The sequence below is a fragment of the Panulirus ornatus genome, chromosome 28 (assembly GCF_036320965.1).
Source record: "Panulirus ornatus isolate Po-2019 chromosome 28, ASM3632096v1, whole genome shotgun sequence".
NCBI lineage: Eukaryota > Metazoa > Arthropoda > Malacostraca > Decapoda > Palinuridae > Panulirus > Panulirus ornatus.
Window position 1 is genome coordinate 20,431,887 of NC_092251.1, and position 17,915 is coordinate 20,449,801.

Below are 17,915 nucleotides of genomic sequence, written 5' to 3' on the forward strand. Positions count from 1 at the left end.
GGCTGTCTGATCGTCTGTTTGCGAGTATAGGAAGACAGTCTCGTTGATGACCTTCTCGCGCTAAAGGAGTCTATCATTCCCCTGCTACTGGAAGTAGCGCAACCTAGGAGCTGATGGGAGCTCCTGGAAAAGGAGTCCTGCCGTAAAACCAGGAGCCTTTCAAGAAGGGAGTCCTGGGGAATTATGAACGGAACAAATAAAAACTTCAGTGATAACTTTTATACGGGGTGCTAACCATTGCCAATGGTGGCGAAATACGAGAGCCTTTGTTCCACAGTATGAGCAATAAAGCAGGAGCCTCACACAGCATTCCATATACTCAATACTGGCTCAAAAATCATCAGTTCTGATTTCAAAAGTTCATGGCAATCCATACCTTTGCCAACGGGGGGGGGTGGGAGGGAGGCCGAGAACCTTACAGCAACCGGCCAAAACTTCAGCAATCTTTCTCTTTCTCACCATGTGTGTTTAGCTCTGATATGTATATGTTCCGAGGCCTTTCAATGTCACGTCTTGTGCAGTTGCTTTCAGGTGTTAAGGAGTGAAGAAAACTACCTCATCATCTAAACAATTTATTGCCAATTTGCACAACAAGCCTAGAAAAACTGGCTGCCGGGTGGGTCATTATTGGGTCACAAATGGATGGAATAATCAATAATAATTGCAGCAGCTTTGTGACCTGTCAACGTGTGACCCACTCGGCGTTCTTAGTACGCTGGTCGGGATCAGCAAGCCTCAGCGGACTCTGCACTCGGGCCAAAAAGATGTTAAGTTTATAGCAGCAGCAGAATGGCACCTGATCTACAAATTTCGCTGGAAAGGCTTGCGACCCAACCATAAATTTTGGGAAAAATAAACAATGCAACACAAAATAAAGAACAATAGATATTTTTTTATGCAAATATTCAGCAGACTTAGGTAAGTTCGCATATCACAGTACATTCAGATCAAAACAGCTAGGATCATACATAGTAAATGTAATTGTCGAGTAATCATACTCTACCATTTAAACATTTCCCTTCAGATACCATCATAACATAATTACACATAATCCTGAGTCGCAGGTCGGACGAATACAATGACGTATTTATACAGTACACAAAAATAGGGATTTATATATATCAGTCGTTGAGAGTTGTACGGCTCCAAGATTTGGTCCACGGGGTTGGAATCTTAGCTTATAGAGGCAGCAGCACAATACTATATATATATATATATATATGTATATATGTATATACATATATATATATATATATGTATATATGTTTCACATTATAAGCCACTGGAAATATCACAGCTGGAATCTTCCGGGTCTCTTCTTGCCTAGGTGCACAGGTGAACATCTCAAGGTAATGGTGAAGACGTTGTCATCAACAAAGAGCAGAACAGAAGATTCCTACTGCACCGCTAGGACCTCATGCCGAACAAATCTTTCTCTTACAAAAAATGCTGCTTCCAGCAACCTTAACATAACGCGGAAGCCTCGAGTCGTAATAGTAATTATAGTCGAGAATCCATGACAGAAAATTCTACGTTTATCGGTAAGTAGTTGATACAACTTCAGTTCGCAAGAAAAAAAAAAAAATAAGAGGGCGTTCTCCATAACAGGAATGAGAGTGGACACCAATCTATGACCTGTCCATAAGTAAGGAGATATATCTCCATATTCGGTAATATAGAATAGAAATTAACAAATAAAAGTATATTTTCAACAATACTAAAGTAAAGGATTTATATTTGAAAAAAAAAAATCTATAAAAAAGAAAAAAGAAATAAGAGAATAATAATATTGGATATAAAGTCACTATTTTTCCCCGAGTTTATCCATTCCACGATGCCATATTTTGAAGAAGTATTCGTCTCTGTTAAGGAGACGACCTCGGGCATAGGAGTAGATGTCAGCGTCCATACCAGCCTCCCGCATCCAGGAGAGAGTCTCTGTAGTCGAGTATGATAGTGAGGGCGCCTCGTCGTCCTCGGGGATCTCCGTGAAGTCTGTGCCAAGGACCAAGCACATTACAGGAAAATCTACACCTGACATCCTCAGCACAGTGTGAGCATAGCCAGTCATTGCTTAACTAAATGGCTCATTCCAACAGAAAGATATTTACAATAAGAACTGTGAACATAGCAGCAATATACTTCACAGATGAAGGAACACCCATCATCACTGAATGATTACAAACACGGAATCATGACTGCTTTACAGATATGATCGACATTTAAATCCATTAATCTATGATTACATCTCAAGCTGAATGACTTCTTGTGTACATATTCGATGTTTCAGTCACTGACACGGGTAAAAAATGCAGACACAAACATGCTATTACACTTCACTACCAACAGAGCAACAAGCAATCATTGAGGGGTCATTAGTTTCCAATTTCCCTTCAATTTGGCAACAGATCTGGTTAGGGATGGATGAAAGCAACTGGGCAAGAGACGTGACACATTTTCTGTTATTTCCAAACTCCGCTGCAGAGGGATTAATGTTTAGTCCAAATGATTCGAGCTGTAATTCTGGCCTTCATTGCTATTAGGCTGGGGGTTAAGGGCATTGGAGGAGGTAAACAACCACCAGTAAACATGCTCTGCATTAGCAGTGCAAAGCGTCCAAACCACGTCTCGTTATCAACACCACCGGTGAGTCATTGTTAATAGGAAAATGGGTTCAAATAACTTCCAGTTTAACAGAAAGATAGGGTGCTTTAGAATGTACTAATCAGTATAGATATGAAGAAATATATCTAAAGGATATGTATACATGTATTCCTATATATAAAGCAGACAAAACTTGTGAGTAAAGTAGTTCAGTGTTTCATGGATCAATATAGGAGTTCGATGTTTCAAAGATCAATATAGCAGCAGTTGGATGCTTCAAAGAACAATATAGAAGCAGTTCGATGTTTCAAGGATCAATATAGAAGGAGTTCGATGTTTAAAGGACCGATAGAAGCACAATATAGAAGGAGTTCCATGTTACAAAGATCAGCATAGAAGCAGTTCGATGGTTCAAGAACCTACAGAAGTACAATATAGGCGTTCAATGTTTCAAGGATCAACACAGAAGGAGTTCGATGTTTCAAAGATCAATATAGAAGGAGTTCGAGGTTTCAAAGATCAATATACAAGCATTTGGATGTTTCAAAAAACAAAATGGAAGCAGTTCAATGTTTCAAGGATCAATACAGATGGAGTTCGATGTTTCAAGGATCAATACAGATGGAGTTCGATGTTTCAAGGATCAACAGCCTGACCAGAGGAAGAGACATTACAAGTAAGAAAACGAGGAAATTTGTGAAGAAAAAGCAGTAAGTGAACGAAGAAAAACATTGAATAAAGAAAGGGAAGTAATGGAAGTAAGTTAGCCAATTTCCTTTCTGGCTGGGTTGGAGTTTTCCTGACGACAAGTTACAAATACAGACACAAGAAGAATGAAGAACTTGAAGTTGTAGACCATAAGTACCATTCAGCACAGATTTGGTATAAAACGGAAGATATTAGAAAACTGGGGACTCGAGCGAAAGAAAATGTAAAGAGAGAAAAATTCGGAACTGGTTTTAATCACACGCAAGCCATAAACATCGGAAAGCTTAAACTGTGAAAGAAGAACCATGAAGGTAAAGATTATGGTAAGGAATGACAAGACACAGAAAGATCGGCAAAACGTACGTAAATGAGACACAGAAGAAGAGAAACATCGATGTGAAATAATGTACGAGATGGAGAAATGATCAGGATGTGTAATTCGAGGAAGCAGTTGAATAAACACCACAAATAGACTGTACTTACCCGCTGGCCTGATGACCTTGACAGCCTCGTCTCTTTCGAGTGGGTCGCTTGTCCCTACTTCGTTGCGAGCGAATACTCGAACGAAGTATTCGTGTTCCTCCTGAGTGAAGTAAGAGATTATAATTACATTTTTTTCTCCTCTGTAACTCGATTCTACATACACAGATTCCTAAAAAGGTAGAGTCAGGAACAAACGAAAAGTGGCTACATTTGCACACATCCAATCTCATCCTGTCATGCACCTATGATGTACCGAAACCAGTGCCTAGCATCCACAGGAAGGCACTACTCCATGGCTTATTCTGATCAGTTTGTATGTTCTGGCTCAGGACAATGACGTCGCGTCGCCCACCCCTTACTCCATTATACCAAATCAGACTAATTCATTGTATCCAAAGCCCACGTCTTGCCATCCTAAACGTTCAGGTCAAAGTATCTTATATCATCCTTTACTATATCCTTTCGTATCCTTTTTGATCTTCCCCATCCCCTCTGCTCCTCCACTCTTGATAAACAGATCCCTTTAGTTTGTCTCTCTTCACTCATCCTCTGTATATGCCCGAACCATCTCAAGACACCCTCGTCCGCCTTCTCAGTCAGATCTCTCTCTCTCTCTCTCTCTCTCTCTCTCTCTCTCTCTCTCTCTCTCTCTCTCTCTCTCTCTCTCTCTCTCTCTCTCTCTCTCTCTCTCACATACATGCACACACACACAGCGTCATGCCTCTCGCAAGTAACCCACCTCACTCCACACACCATTTCCAATTACCTATATCCAACATATCCACACTCTTCCTTCTGTATTCCAGAATCACAAACATACAAAGTCCCTCACATTTACCTCCCTCATCCATCGTCCATGAACAGCTGAAACTACCATGGTGAAACTTCATATCATCAACGTAAACCCTTCTTCACCAGGAACCACTCACCCTACTCTTTACACTGATGTATATAATAGTCTCTCCTGTGGTCAAATGCCCTCTAAAAATATATCTTACATCTAAAGCTACTTTTGACCAGCTATGACATAAAGCACTGAAAATGTGTGGTAAATCTGTGAGACAAGATCCATTGTAGCGGAAGCCATGTTAATTTCTCGTTATTAAACTTTATTCTAAACGATTTACAATTCTGTAACACCATTTTTCTCCAGTGTTTTACCTATATCCGACATCAGACTAATCTAGCAGTATCTAAAGGTATATTTCACGTCTATTTTTCTATAAACAGGTAATACATCCTAATCATTTATGATCATAACGTAGGTAAGCGATTAATAATCTCCAATGACCTAGAACCTTGTTAACAAAATGTTTAAGTAGAAAAAGAATAAGCGAACAAAATGTTTTTGGCTTTATAGCCAGGGTATTCACATTCAAAGCTAGGACACAGATTTTCACTCTTCACAGTGGTGCAGGCCCCTTCCTGAACACTGTGTTCAGCTTTGAGACAACAGAAGCAAGCTACTGGGATGATTCACAGACTGAGAAACAAATCTTATGAGAGCCGTTCAGACGACCATAACTTGTATAGATACGGAAAGAGGTTTCGAGTCTTGATGAATGTAATCAAAATCATCAAAAGCTTTGACAGTCTGCATCGAAGTAGCTACGTAAGGCTAGATCAGTCTGATTTTGTTTATAATATTGGATATAAACTCGCGGGCAAACGTTTGGCTTCGAAAGAAGTAAAAGTAATTTTTTTCCTCAACAGGATTCTTAACATATGAAATAATCTATCATTAAAACTGATTAAAAGGAATATCATAAATACTTATAGAAATGCCTGTAATTCTTATCTTTTGCTTTTTATACGTCTCCACACCGATAGGCAGTCCACGCAATACTCAGCAAGCTGCTGCGTCACATGATTATTGTGTGGCCATTGGCACAATACTCAAAGGTGGGCCGTTTTGATAACTGTTTCTTTCCCTACACCTCGAAGCCTTGGAATTCTCTACCCTCTCATGTCTCCCAATCACTATGACCTGCCGCATATTTTGAAAAACAGGTTTTACACTTCCTCTAAAATTCGTAAATACTTTTCCTTGTCTCTTAGTTTTCCCTTTCACAATCCTCTCTGTATTCCAATTAAGGTCCGGCTTGATATGGAAATTTGTCCATGACTGAAGCCACCAACGTAAAAAAAAAGAAAAAAATTATGTTCCCGACCTCTTCCACTGTTAGAAGGAACCTCGAAATGACCCAGTGGTAGGCTGGTGTTGTCTGCATCTGCATCAACCCACCTGTAGTTCCTTGATGTGTAACCTGGTGAAGTTCGCACCGACTTGGCCGACTTCAATCCACATCGTTCTCTTGATGTCTCTGATGGCGATGATGTACCCGAGCAGCGGCGCTCCGCCGTCGCTCTCCGGCGCTCCCCACTCGATCATCAGGCTGGTGGGCCCAGTGGGCCGGACCTCGAGAGGCGCAGTGGGCGGTGAAGGAGGAGCTGGAAGGACGATAGTGGAGGTGATGACATCGACCCACACTGATGCTGGACCGTATACATTCCTAAATCATATAAATCGGCTAAAAAGAAACATTCACTCTGGGAATGACATAGGAATTCGAGCTCAGGAATGACGGAGGAATTCGAGACAAAGTGTTAACTATACATATGAATTGCAGATCATGGTGTCTTCTTAACACAAATGTATATAATACTACATCTCCTACAGCGTAATGTGGATCATGGTGTCACTTGATCATTGTTGATAATATCTGCTCAAGTATTTACCTAAGCTTTCGTTCCTCAGAAGCAGTAATACTCCAAGAATTGAAACAGGTTGTGGATTGTTGGGAAATTATGTAGGTAAACTCCATCCATATCATTACACATTCATACACTGTCACTGTGTTATACTTTTCTTCCTGCGGTACTTGGACATTGAAGACGTTGGAACACATCAACAATTGTCTTTACGCATAATATTATCAGACGTTTAACTGCTTGTTATCTTTAATGTCTCTTTTGTATGTATTCTACCACTAAAAATACTCCTGTTTGTGTCTTATCCAGATAAGGTTAAGTAGTTCGTACCTGGTCAGGAATAAGCTAGCATGAGTTGGTTATTCATATATTCCTGTTTTCCATTAACTATAGATTATCTATATATTCCTGTTTTCCTCTAAGTATAGGTTATCTATATATTCCTCTTTTCCTCTAAGCATAAGTTATTCATATATTCCTGTCACCCAAGAAAAGTATGAGTGGTCTTTGTATGACACACAAGGGCCATACATGCAATGAAATCGTGTATGATCATAGAATAAACATCCGATGAAGAAGATTCAATACATTTCGAGTGGGTGAAAAATGACCCACCAACCATCTTAGATCTAAAGCCCAGACGTTGGTATATGCAGATAGCGCTTTGGTGGTGACTTACTGGCATGAGTTTTAAGCCTGACTTGCTCTGTCATGGCGGCCTCTAAGCTCAGACCGACAGGATTTTCGGCGAAGACTCTGAACTCATATTCAGACTTCTCCCTCAAGTTCTCGACGCAGAATAAAGTGACAGAAGGGTCGACCGTGTCCACTCTCTCCCACTTCCTCTCTGTCGTCAACCGCCGTTCAATCACATAACCTGTAAAGGGTTAGATGGGGTCATGCCTATTCCTCTCTCGATTTCGAATCTTTGCTGTAAGATCTGAGAACATTACTCTTTGCTATAGGATGATGCTATATGAAGACAGTTCACTATATGACATGAGGTGGCGTGAGCTGTTCCCTCTACTGAATTATATACTGTACTCATAAACTTTCATGTTATTACTTACGGTAAAGATTTTCCTTAAATGACAATACGTTGACGTAAGAAGGTACCTGCACCAGGTAACCTGTGCCTCTGTGCCTGATCCTGCCTACTTACTGGATGTGAAGCAGTTGTTAAGACATACATAATTATACCACACTAGATATATTATACCACACTTGATGATGACACGTTACCCCAGAGCTTCCCCATGACTCTAACCCTCTGTTATACATAATTATACCACACGTGATGATGACACGTTACCCCAGAGCTTCCCCATGACTCTAACCCTCTGTTATACATAATTATACCACACTTGATGATGACACGTTACCCCAGAGCTTCCCCATGACTCTAACCCTCTGTTATACATAATTATACCACACTTGATGATGACACGTTACCCCAGAGCTTCCCCATGACTCTAACCCTCTGTTATACATAATCATACCACACTTGATGATGACACGTTACCCCAGAGCTTGCCCATGGCTCTAACCCTCTGTTATACATAATTATACCACACTTGATGATGACACGTTACCACAGAGCTTCCCCATGACTCTAACCCTCTGTTATACATAATTATACCACACTTGATGATGACACGTTACCACAGAGCTTCCCCATGACTCTAACCCTCTCTTACACCACTGAGAATATGGATCAAGACAGAGCTTACGAGGGAAGCTGGGTGTCAGATAGTCTTACCAGTAAGGTCAGCTCCTCCCGTGGTCGTGGGTGGTGCCCAGGCCAGCGTCACTGTCTTCGTCGTGACGTCAATGACTTGCAGACCATTAGGCTTGGTCGGAGGAGCTAATCAAGGAAAACGTAATCATGAGGTACAGAGGACACAACACCAGGCAAGTGGCCTTACTGAAATGAGCTCATGATAAACAGTTTACAAAGAGTTACAATGGAGCCATGATGGGGTGTGAGCTGGGGCCTGATTATATGGCTAGGGACCTAATTATATGGCTGGGGGGCTGATTATATGGCTAGAGGCTGATTATATGGCTAGGGGCTGATTATATGGCTAGGGGCTGATTATATGGCTAGGGACGTAATTATATGGCTGGGGGGGACTGATTATGTGGCTAGGGACGTAATTATATGGCTGGGGGCTGATTATATGGCTAGGGACCTAATCATATGGCTGGGGGCTGATTATATGGCTAGGGACCTAATCATATGGCTGGGGGGCTGATTATATGGCTAGGGGCTGATTATATGGCTAGGGACCTAATTATATGGCTGGGGGGACTGATTATATGGCTAGGGACCTAATTATATGGCTGGGGGACTGATTATATGGCTAGGGACTTAATCATATGGCTGGGGGGCTGATTATATGGCTAGGGACCTAATTATAGGGCTAGGGACCTGATTATATAGCTGGGGGCTGATTATATGGCTAGGGACCTGATTATATGGAGGTTATTTTGTCAATAAAGAAAAAAATTCTTTACAGAATTTTACCAGAAGATATCTGAACTGAAAAAAGAGATTGTCTATTGTTAACTTTCTTATATCTGTGTTAAGTAGAGCCACTAGATAATCACAACTAATACTGAATAATCTGCCAAAAATATAAGCACCCACATTAGTGGCAAAAATGATCAACTACGTAAATAAAAGCATTCTTTGAAGTCACTATTTTCAAAAGCGTAAGAAAAATACAAAAAAAAAAAAAAAAAAAGGAAAATAGTGCCTTTAAAGTAAAGGGGAAATTACCAACACGAGGATTAGAGATATCAGTTAAGGCTAAAGATAAAAACGACTCTCAGTATGTGGGTTAGACAGCCTAGCTCCTCACAACTGGGACAACAGGGTTATATGTTGGATCACAGCTCCATGAGGCGACCATTGCGTCACTGCCTTGGTTGGTTCAGACCAGTGGAAAGTTATAACTTCATATGGCTGAGGTACGTAAGATGACTGAGGATGATATACAAAGCCTTCATGCCGAGACACCGTATATATATATATCTAATATGTATACCAGGAGAACAATGGGGTAACATGACCATATGGAATCACCGTTGATAGTATGTGTACCCTCCGTGGTGTCTTGTTGGCCTATTTCAGCTTGCTTGTAGCACATCCCACGAGTTAGTACGTGTGACTTAAAGGCGATACTGTGATCTGTCATTCATGGGGTCGGAGGCTTCGTACCAGCTTCGAAACAGACTCGAACCAACGACACAGACGTACCGTTTGATCATATATATATATATATATATATATATATATATATATATATATATATATATATATATATATATATACACTCAGGATTATGAAGCAAGTCAGTTTCGAAACTAGGTGTCACCATCTCGAGACCGATTCCAATCACAGTGTAACCTTTAATCAACACAGGCTTTCCTAGGCTCCATGGCTATCTATATCAACACTTAAGGATAGTGTATACAAGGCGATGGGAGAAGGAAACATGAATGTACGTTTTGCATTGTTTGCAAGCGCGTCTTGCAAGCACGTCTTTTGCAAGCACGTCTTCTCTGTAACGCTTCATGTCTTCCTCAGATGCAAGGGAAGAAGCCGGAACGGGAGTCCCTCTTAGGGGTGTTAAGGTGTATAAAGTTGTTCATGTGAGTATAATGAGGTCTGATGGTCAGTGAATGAACAGATCACGTAAAAATGAGACTTATTTTGAACGAAGTCATGATGACCACATTCAGCTTAACAAGATATTGACTATAATCTTTTTCTTCAGTTATCTTTCTTATCGAAGACAAGTTCCACAGCTTGTAATGCAAAACAAGACTTCACGGTTTACAAGCTATGGCACAGACAACTCGTAACGTCTCATCAGATAGTGTTAGGACTCCATCTTCACTATATTCAGTTCTGCTGCTTCCCTTCCGCAACCTCCCTCTGATGCAACATGCTGCACATTAGCATTCTAAAAGACTTCCCCAGGGACAACTAAACTCCTTTCCCAACTAGATACCAAGGGATCTAAATCTTAAGTGTGGGGTAACCCAACACTAAGATTAGGTTCAGTGCAAAGCTAAACAACTAGAAAAGAGGCAACCATTTACAATTTCCAACAAGCGTTTTACCATCGGAGCTAATTCTATGCAAAGAAGTGGCAATCGAGCTATCAATTTCTTTAAGTTCATTCAAGCAACTGAAAAATCAGGAAAAAAGACTATATTTCTGTTCTCTCCTTTCCCTGGTCACCCTCCGTATAGTGGTATAACAGGGGTATAGGGTATATATCTATAGCTTTGTCCCTATTGACAAAACAGAGAAGGGCGAGGTAGGAGGAGGAGGGGAATCTAATATCTATTTTACCCAGTGAAGACATCCACTTTTCGAGCTAAAAGTTAGAAGCTGCCATTATCTGTTCTTATGCTCACTAAACGTACGTTACTGATACTTGAAAGGTCTTCAAGTCTATACGATATCATGAAGGGAACTACACAGAGACAACGCTATTCAGTCCTGATCACTTATATTATCGGGGTCATTCCTTGTAATCATCTACCATAAACCAGCGAGATATATCTAGGATCTTTGAGTTCCAGGTGGCTATAATGGGATGTTCTCGAGTATGATGTAGTTCCCCAAGAAAGATATTGATCATAAAAGTCCAAAACTGACCGACGTTTCATAATGATCATGACGTTCATGCACTGCTAGTGATGTCTGCTTCAACATTTGGGTAGATCTGTGGCTGTAGGTTGTACAAGAAGGAAATGCTAATGAGGGTTCGTTGGCTTGGACGGTGACCAGGGAGTGTCGGATCACAATTTGGCCCCAGCTTCCTTCATTGCTCAGGCTGTGTGTACAGTGGGATTATGACTGTGGTTGTGACATTGGATACAGTTCTGAGTTACTGATGAATTTCAGGCCTGTAGTGTTTATGAAACTGGATCTGTACACTGGAAAAGATCTGTGAGAGAGTGAGCATGAGAGGGAGCGGGAGACTAGGCCCGTGATGGAATGTGTGCCAGCTTCTTTAGCGGACCAGTGGGGTCTCGGGCGAGTTCCTGCCACTCGCCAGCAGTCCTCTGGCTCCTCCTGCTGGTGTCGGGCAGAGCAGGAGGAACCAGACGGGAGACTGTGGCAGTAACCCACTCGGCACTGTGTCGGACATGCTTGCCCCAGGTCATGCTGCCTCTACGGCGGTGGTGCTGCCACGGGTCAGCTACAGTGTCTGGTCATGACGTCAGATGTGTCTAGTGACGTGACGACAGTGTGTCATGTGTGGGCCGCCCGCCACGCCCTGCCGATCAGTGTCCTATGACAACTGAATGTTCCCCTCAACTCTGACGTACGTCATGAAGATGATCGGACAGGTAGTTATGTATTTTGAAGACTATCGATATGAAGTGTGAGTGAGTGACTGAGGACTTCGGCGATGTGTGCGGGTGTCGCAATATACGTTCGTGATCGGCAGAACGTGTGGGCGTGTGTGTGCGTGTGTGTCCCCCACGGCTAGTTCCACGTGGACAGTACCCCGAGCACGTGCTCTACTCACTGATTTTCTTGCCTGCTGTGATCGGCTCTTCCGGTTGTAGCGGTGGACTTTGGCCGATGGCATTGAACGCATACACCCGGAAGTAGTACGCTACGCCCTTCTTCAAGCCGGTGACCTCCATGTCCGTGACCGCCGCCGCTGTCTGGCCGACCTTCGTCCACGCCTTCTTGGTAGACTCGCGTTTCTCAAGTGTGTAGTGAGTGATGGGGGAGCCACCATCGTGCTCTGGTTCATCCCAGTGCAGCTGTAGCGACACCTCGGTCATGTTGCTCACGTCGAAGGGTCCAAGAGGTGGACCAGGCTTGTCTGCAACGATCAGGGTGATTCAAATACTCATTTACGAGTCTTTGAAAACTAGATAGTTTAATGACTGATACGTTATCAAATATAGATTGAATTTGAATATGATTTCAATTTTCTACTTACCGAATGGGCTCTTGAGAACAATGGTTTCGGACGCTTCAAGGGCTTCAGATAAACCAATGGCATTGAGGGCAAATACCCTGAAGAAATACTCATGCCCAGCCAGCAACTCGTGTATCGTGTACGATCGAATATTGGCGCCGACTTCAGCAACCTTGTGCCACTGCTTGAGTGTCTTCTCCAGCTTCTCGATGTAGTAGGATGTGATCTCGACCCCTCCGTCGTAGGACGGCGCTCGCCACGTGAGCTTGAGTGAAGAAGAGGTCACTTCGCTGATGTCAAGAGGACCCATAGGTGGACCAGGTCGCTCTGTGGGGAGGAACCATTGTCTCAGTCAGTCCCGCTGCTGTCTCACAGACCCACCATCTCAAGGCTCATTCTCTTCGCACTAATCTCGCGTGAGACCCTGGCGTTAACATGAAGTATTCTACATATCGAAGGGAAGATAGCAAGATGATCGAATCTCATACCTTGGAAGGGATTAATCCTACTTTTTACAAGGCTCATTGAAAATAAGGGACTCTCGTGTTAATAACATACTTTGGAAAGGATTAATCCTACTTTATACAAGACTCACTGAACACAAGGGACTCTGGTGTTGATAGTATACTTTGAAAAGAAAGTTAACTCCACCACTGTGAGATATGATCTTACGATAGTGCTCAGAACCTACACTGTATCGCCGATGTTTTAGAAAAGAAATCATATTTTGGTTTTCTTTTTATTGATAACAGAACTAAGTGGAAGATTCTTCATTGAGAACTGGGGAAAATTCAGTCAACTGGCAAAACCACTCAGCAGGATAATAAAGATGCCAAGAACAAGGATGTGAATCAGAAGCATGGAGAAAAATGGCTGAGCAAAAGCAGGATTCTTTTTTAGATATGAAAAATATCTCAAGACCAAAAATCAAACAAAAATACACCTCGGTGCAGATATTAAATGTTCAAAATGTTCAAAGTGATTGTTAGTGTCACAAAAGTCAAATACCAAAGGCATACATTAATAATAATAAAAAAAAGGCGAGAAACATCTGTTTTATAAAGGCCCTTCCAGCCCAAAGCACGTAACTCAGCGCTAGTCAACACAGAGGGCCCCGTGTACAGGCTGGCCGACCAACGAGCCTACCAAAGACTCGTTCCAGTTCAGTAGCAACAAACTGTTGCTTTCACAAATCATCCCCGTGGGTTTGCTATGACCACTGAGGAGAGTGAAACACTCTCAAGCATTCAAAGCCTTATCATCCGAGGCTTTGATGGGAAAAGAAGTCGAAAAAAACATAATAATTTGAAGCGCTTTTTAAAGAAAATTTTACCCAATGAGACGTTGATTTTACACTGCAAAAAGTTTCTCAAATGTTTTCTTTCGGTCATAATTACTCATGCAACCAAGTCCTATAGTAAGTCACCTCCTGTTCAGGTGCCTTTCCCTCCTGAAGAACACGAGAGCTTGACCGCAAAAACATATTATTTTCCGTAACTTTCAGAAATTCCAGATGACTGTCACGTTTGTTATTCTTAGAGCCAGGGACGATACATATATATATATATATATATATATATATATATATATATATATATATATATATATATATATATATATATATATATATACACACCCCATCCCATGGGGTGGATGAGCAGCTGGGTTTACTGTGGACCGATTGCCACAACCAGGATTCGATCCTATGCGCTCGACTCTGGGCGGTGGCACAAGAATGCGTCACTTTTTTTCTCATGGTTTAAGGCCATCCCTGAGCGAAGGCAGATCATAAGGCCAACAGTGTTATACAGAATGTTATCCGAGGTGTTCTGTTTCTGTTTCACATACGAACACAAGAGGAAAGGAATCACATACCATCATAATAGTTTAGAGAGAATCATGGAGGATTCTGACAGTCTATGAAGACTACAGAAGGTTTGTATACTTTCATATCATTATCTTGATTCTAATGCAGTCACTGAAAGACGTGATGTAGTCAAGTTCTTATACTGTTTAGAAGATAAGACGTATGAGATAAACCTCATACTGTAGCTGAAGGAGTGGATTGACTGCTTACAAATAAACTCTGTTCAAGAAAATCTTTTCAACCAAACGAATGTTAAATAATTAGTAAGATGGTTAAAAAAAAATAGTCACAGTTACATCAGTTAGTTGAACACGGGCATGTCGGGTATTTGAGAGTTATGTGTTTAATGTGGTAACACTTCTGATGCATTATAGAAAACGTGTGGTGGTGAAATTACCCCTCTTGACCTCTTCTTCTATGACCTCAAGGGCGCACACTTGGTACTCCTTCTCTTCTTCTGTGTGATGAAGACGTGTGTTAGGAGAGGGTTGTGTTGCAGGCGAGAGAGCCCACAAGGGGGTTGTAACAACTACAAGGTTATTATGACATCAAACAATAACTCTAAACACTATCAACTATAAGAATATAAGCTACTCAATAGTCCTAAACTCGTGCCATAAATTACTGAACCATATAATGTTAGTTCTGAAGAGAAGCTACGGTGTTAATTAACATGACCCTAGGTATCGTAAAGTTATGGAATATTAACATTTAATACAAATTCTGAACACTTTCAATAGCAAATGATACGAACAGTCATAGAAATCTATGCACTACCTCAAATAGTTCTGACCACTACTATATACATCTATACAATCAATAATCATCAGTTACATACACATACCATACAACTGAGACTTATCTATAATCATCAAATTCTGATTAGGATTAGAAACGGTGATTCTACACTCTGAAAAGACCTCTACTGTGCGACCAGATGCAGGTGAGTGATTTATGAGTTGTCATGACCCTAGCAATGTTGGCTCCTTCACCCCCAGCGTAGTATGTACGTACCCACGACCCGCAGGTTCAGACTAAGTTGTGATCTGCCTGCAGAGTTTTCAGCGGTGAGTGTGTACACTGCGGAGTCCTCCAGGGCAAGCTTCTGAATGGCAATGTCTGTTGATCCCTCGGATTCATCGATGTGGATGACGATATGTTGCGTGGACTGGATGATGAAGAGAGGCAAGGCGCAATTAAGACCATTAGATTCTAAAACTTAATGAAGTTACAGAGAGTACAGTATTATCAATACAACACAGTTATAAGACTTACCACAAGACCATTGTCATTACGGGCCAAAATGAAGTTACATAAGACTTACCACAAGAGCTTTGTCGTTACGGGCCCAGGTGATCTTGGGACGTGGGTGACCGATGACTTGAATAGGAACATGCCACTTGTCACCCACATTAAGACGTTGGCATTGTCGGTTTTCATCGTACTCAAATCTGGGAGCCTCTGTATCAACCAAACACATCAACATGTTACAAACCCGAACATGAACAACGGCAGTCACTAAGAACAAACAAAAACAAAAGAACATTTATCACGATTGAACAGAGTTCTGCTTAATGAACAGGCGAGTCAATTTACATTGATGTGATATTCATGTTGAACACAAAAGGTATCATGATTGTTACATAATCATCTTAGAGAAAGTATAATGATTGTTACATGATTATCTCAGAGAAAGGTATAATAATTGTTACATAATGCTGTATGAGGTATGATGACTGCTACATAATCATCCTGTAGGAAGGTATGATCATTGCTACATAATCATCCAGTAGGAAGGTATAATGATTGCCACATAATCATCCTGTGGGAAGTATGATGATTGTTACATAATCATCCTGGAGGAAGGTATGATGCTGTGCTACGTGATCATCCTGTAGGAAGGTGTGATCATTGCTACATGATCATCCAGGAGGAAGGTATGATCATGGCTACATGATCACCCTGGAGGACGGTATGATCACTGCTTCATGATCACCCTGGAGGAAGGTATGATCATTGCTACATGATCACCCTACAGGAAGGTATGATCAATGCTACATGATCACCCTAAAGGAAGGTATGATCATTGCTACATAATCATCCTGTAGGACGGTATGATCACTGCTACATAATCATCATGTGGGAAGGTATGATCATCGCTACATGATCATCCTGGAGGAAGGTATGACCATCTCTACATGATCATCCTGTAGGAAAGTATGATCACTGCTACATAATCATCCTGGAGGAGGGTATGATGATCGCTACATGATCATCCTGGAGGAGGGTATGATCATCGCTACATGATCATCCAGGAAGAAGGTATGATCATCGCTACATGATCATCCTGGAGGAAGGTATGATCATCGCTACATGATCATCCTGGAGGAGGGTACGATCATCGCTACACAATCATCCTGGAGGAGGGTATGATGATCGCTACATGATCATCCTGGAGGAGGGTATGATCATCGCTACATGATCATCCTGGAGGAGGGTATGATCATCGCTACATGATCATCCTGGAGGAAGGTATGATCATGGCTACATGATCACCCTACAGGAAGGTATGATCATCGCTACATGATCATCCTGGAGGAGGGTATGATCATCGCTACATGATCATCCTGGAGGAGGGTATGATCATCGCTACATGATCATCCTGGAGGAGGGTATGATCATCGCTACATGATCATCCTGGAGGAAGGTATGATCATCGCTACATGATCATCCTGGAGGAAGGTATGATCATCGCTACATGATCATCCTGGAGGAAGGTATGATCATGGCTACATGATCACCCTACAGGAAGGTATGATCATCGCTACATGATCATCCTGGAGGAAGGTATGATCATTGCTACATAATCATCCTGGAGGAGGGTATGATCATCGCTACATGATCATCCTGGAGGAGGGTATGATCATCGCTACATGATCATCCTGGAGGAAGGTATGATCATCGCTACATGATCATCCTGGAGGAGGGTATGATCATCGCTACATGATCATCCTGGAGGAGGGTATGATCATCGCTACATGATCATCCTGGAGGAAGGTATGATCATGGCTACATGATCACCCTACAGGAAGGTATGATCATGGCTACATGATCACCCTACAGGAAGGTATGATCATGGCTACATGATCACCCTACAGGAAGGTATGATCATTGCTACATGATCATCCTGGAGGAAGGTATGATCATTGCTACATAATCATCCTGGAGGAGGGTATGATCATCGCTACATGATCATCCTGGAGGAAGGTATGATCATGGCTACATGATCACCCTACAGGAAGGTATGATCATTGCTACATAATCATCCTGGAGGAGGGTATGATCATCGCTACATGATCATCCTGGAGGAAGGTATGATCATTGCTACATAATCATCCTGGAGGAGGGTATGATCATCGCTACATGATCATCCTGGAGGAAGGTATGATCATTGCTACATAATCATCCTGGAGGAGGGTATGATCATCGCTACATGATCATCCTGGAGGAAGGTATGATCATGGCTACATGATCACCCTACAGGAAGGTATGATCATCGCTACATGATCATCCTGGAGGAA

General features: G+C 41.8%; 1 protein-coding gene across 1 annotated transcript; it reads right to left on the minus strand.

The window, feature by feature from the left end:
• Positions 1 to 559: 559 nt before the first annotated feature.
• Positions 560 to 15,835, minus strand: LOC139757887 (titin-like). Its single transcript, XM_071678808.1, has 10 exons — positions 15,659 to 15,835; positions 15,349 to 15,502; positions 14,732 to 14,791; positions 12,489 to 12,794; positions 12,063 to 12,368; positions 8,267 to 8,371; positions 7,187 to 7,384; positions 6,041 to 6,246; positions 3,796 to 3,895; positions 560 to 1,995 (listed from the first exon to the last, which is right to left on the minus strand). The coding sequence occupies exons 1-10, from the start codon at positions 15,818 to 15,820 to the stop codon at positions 1,805 to 1,807; spliced, it is 1,788 nt and encodes a 595-aa protein (XP_071534909.1). The 5' UTR covers positions 15,821 to 15,835; the 3' UTR covers positions 560 to 1,804.
• Between the last annotated feature and the right edge of the window lie 2,080 nt (positions 15,836 to 17,915).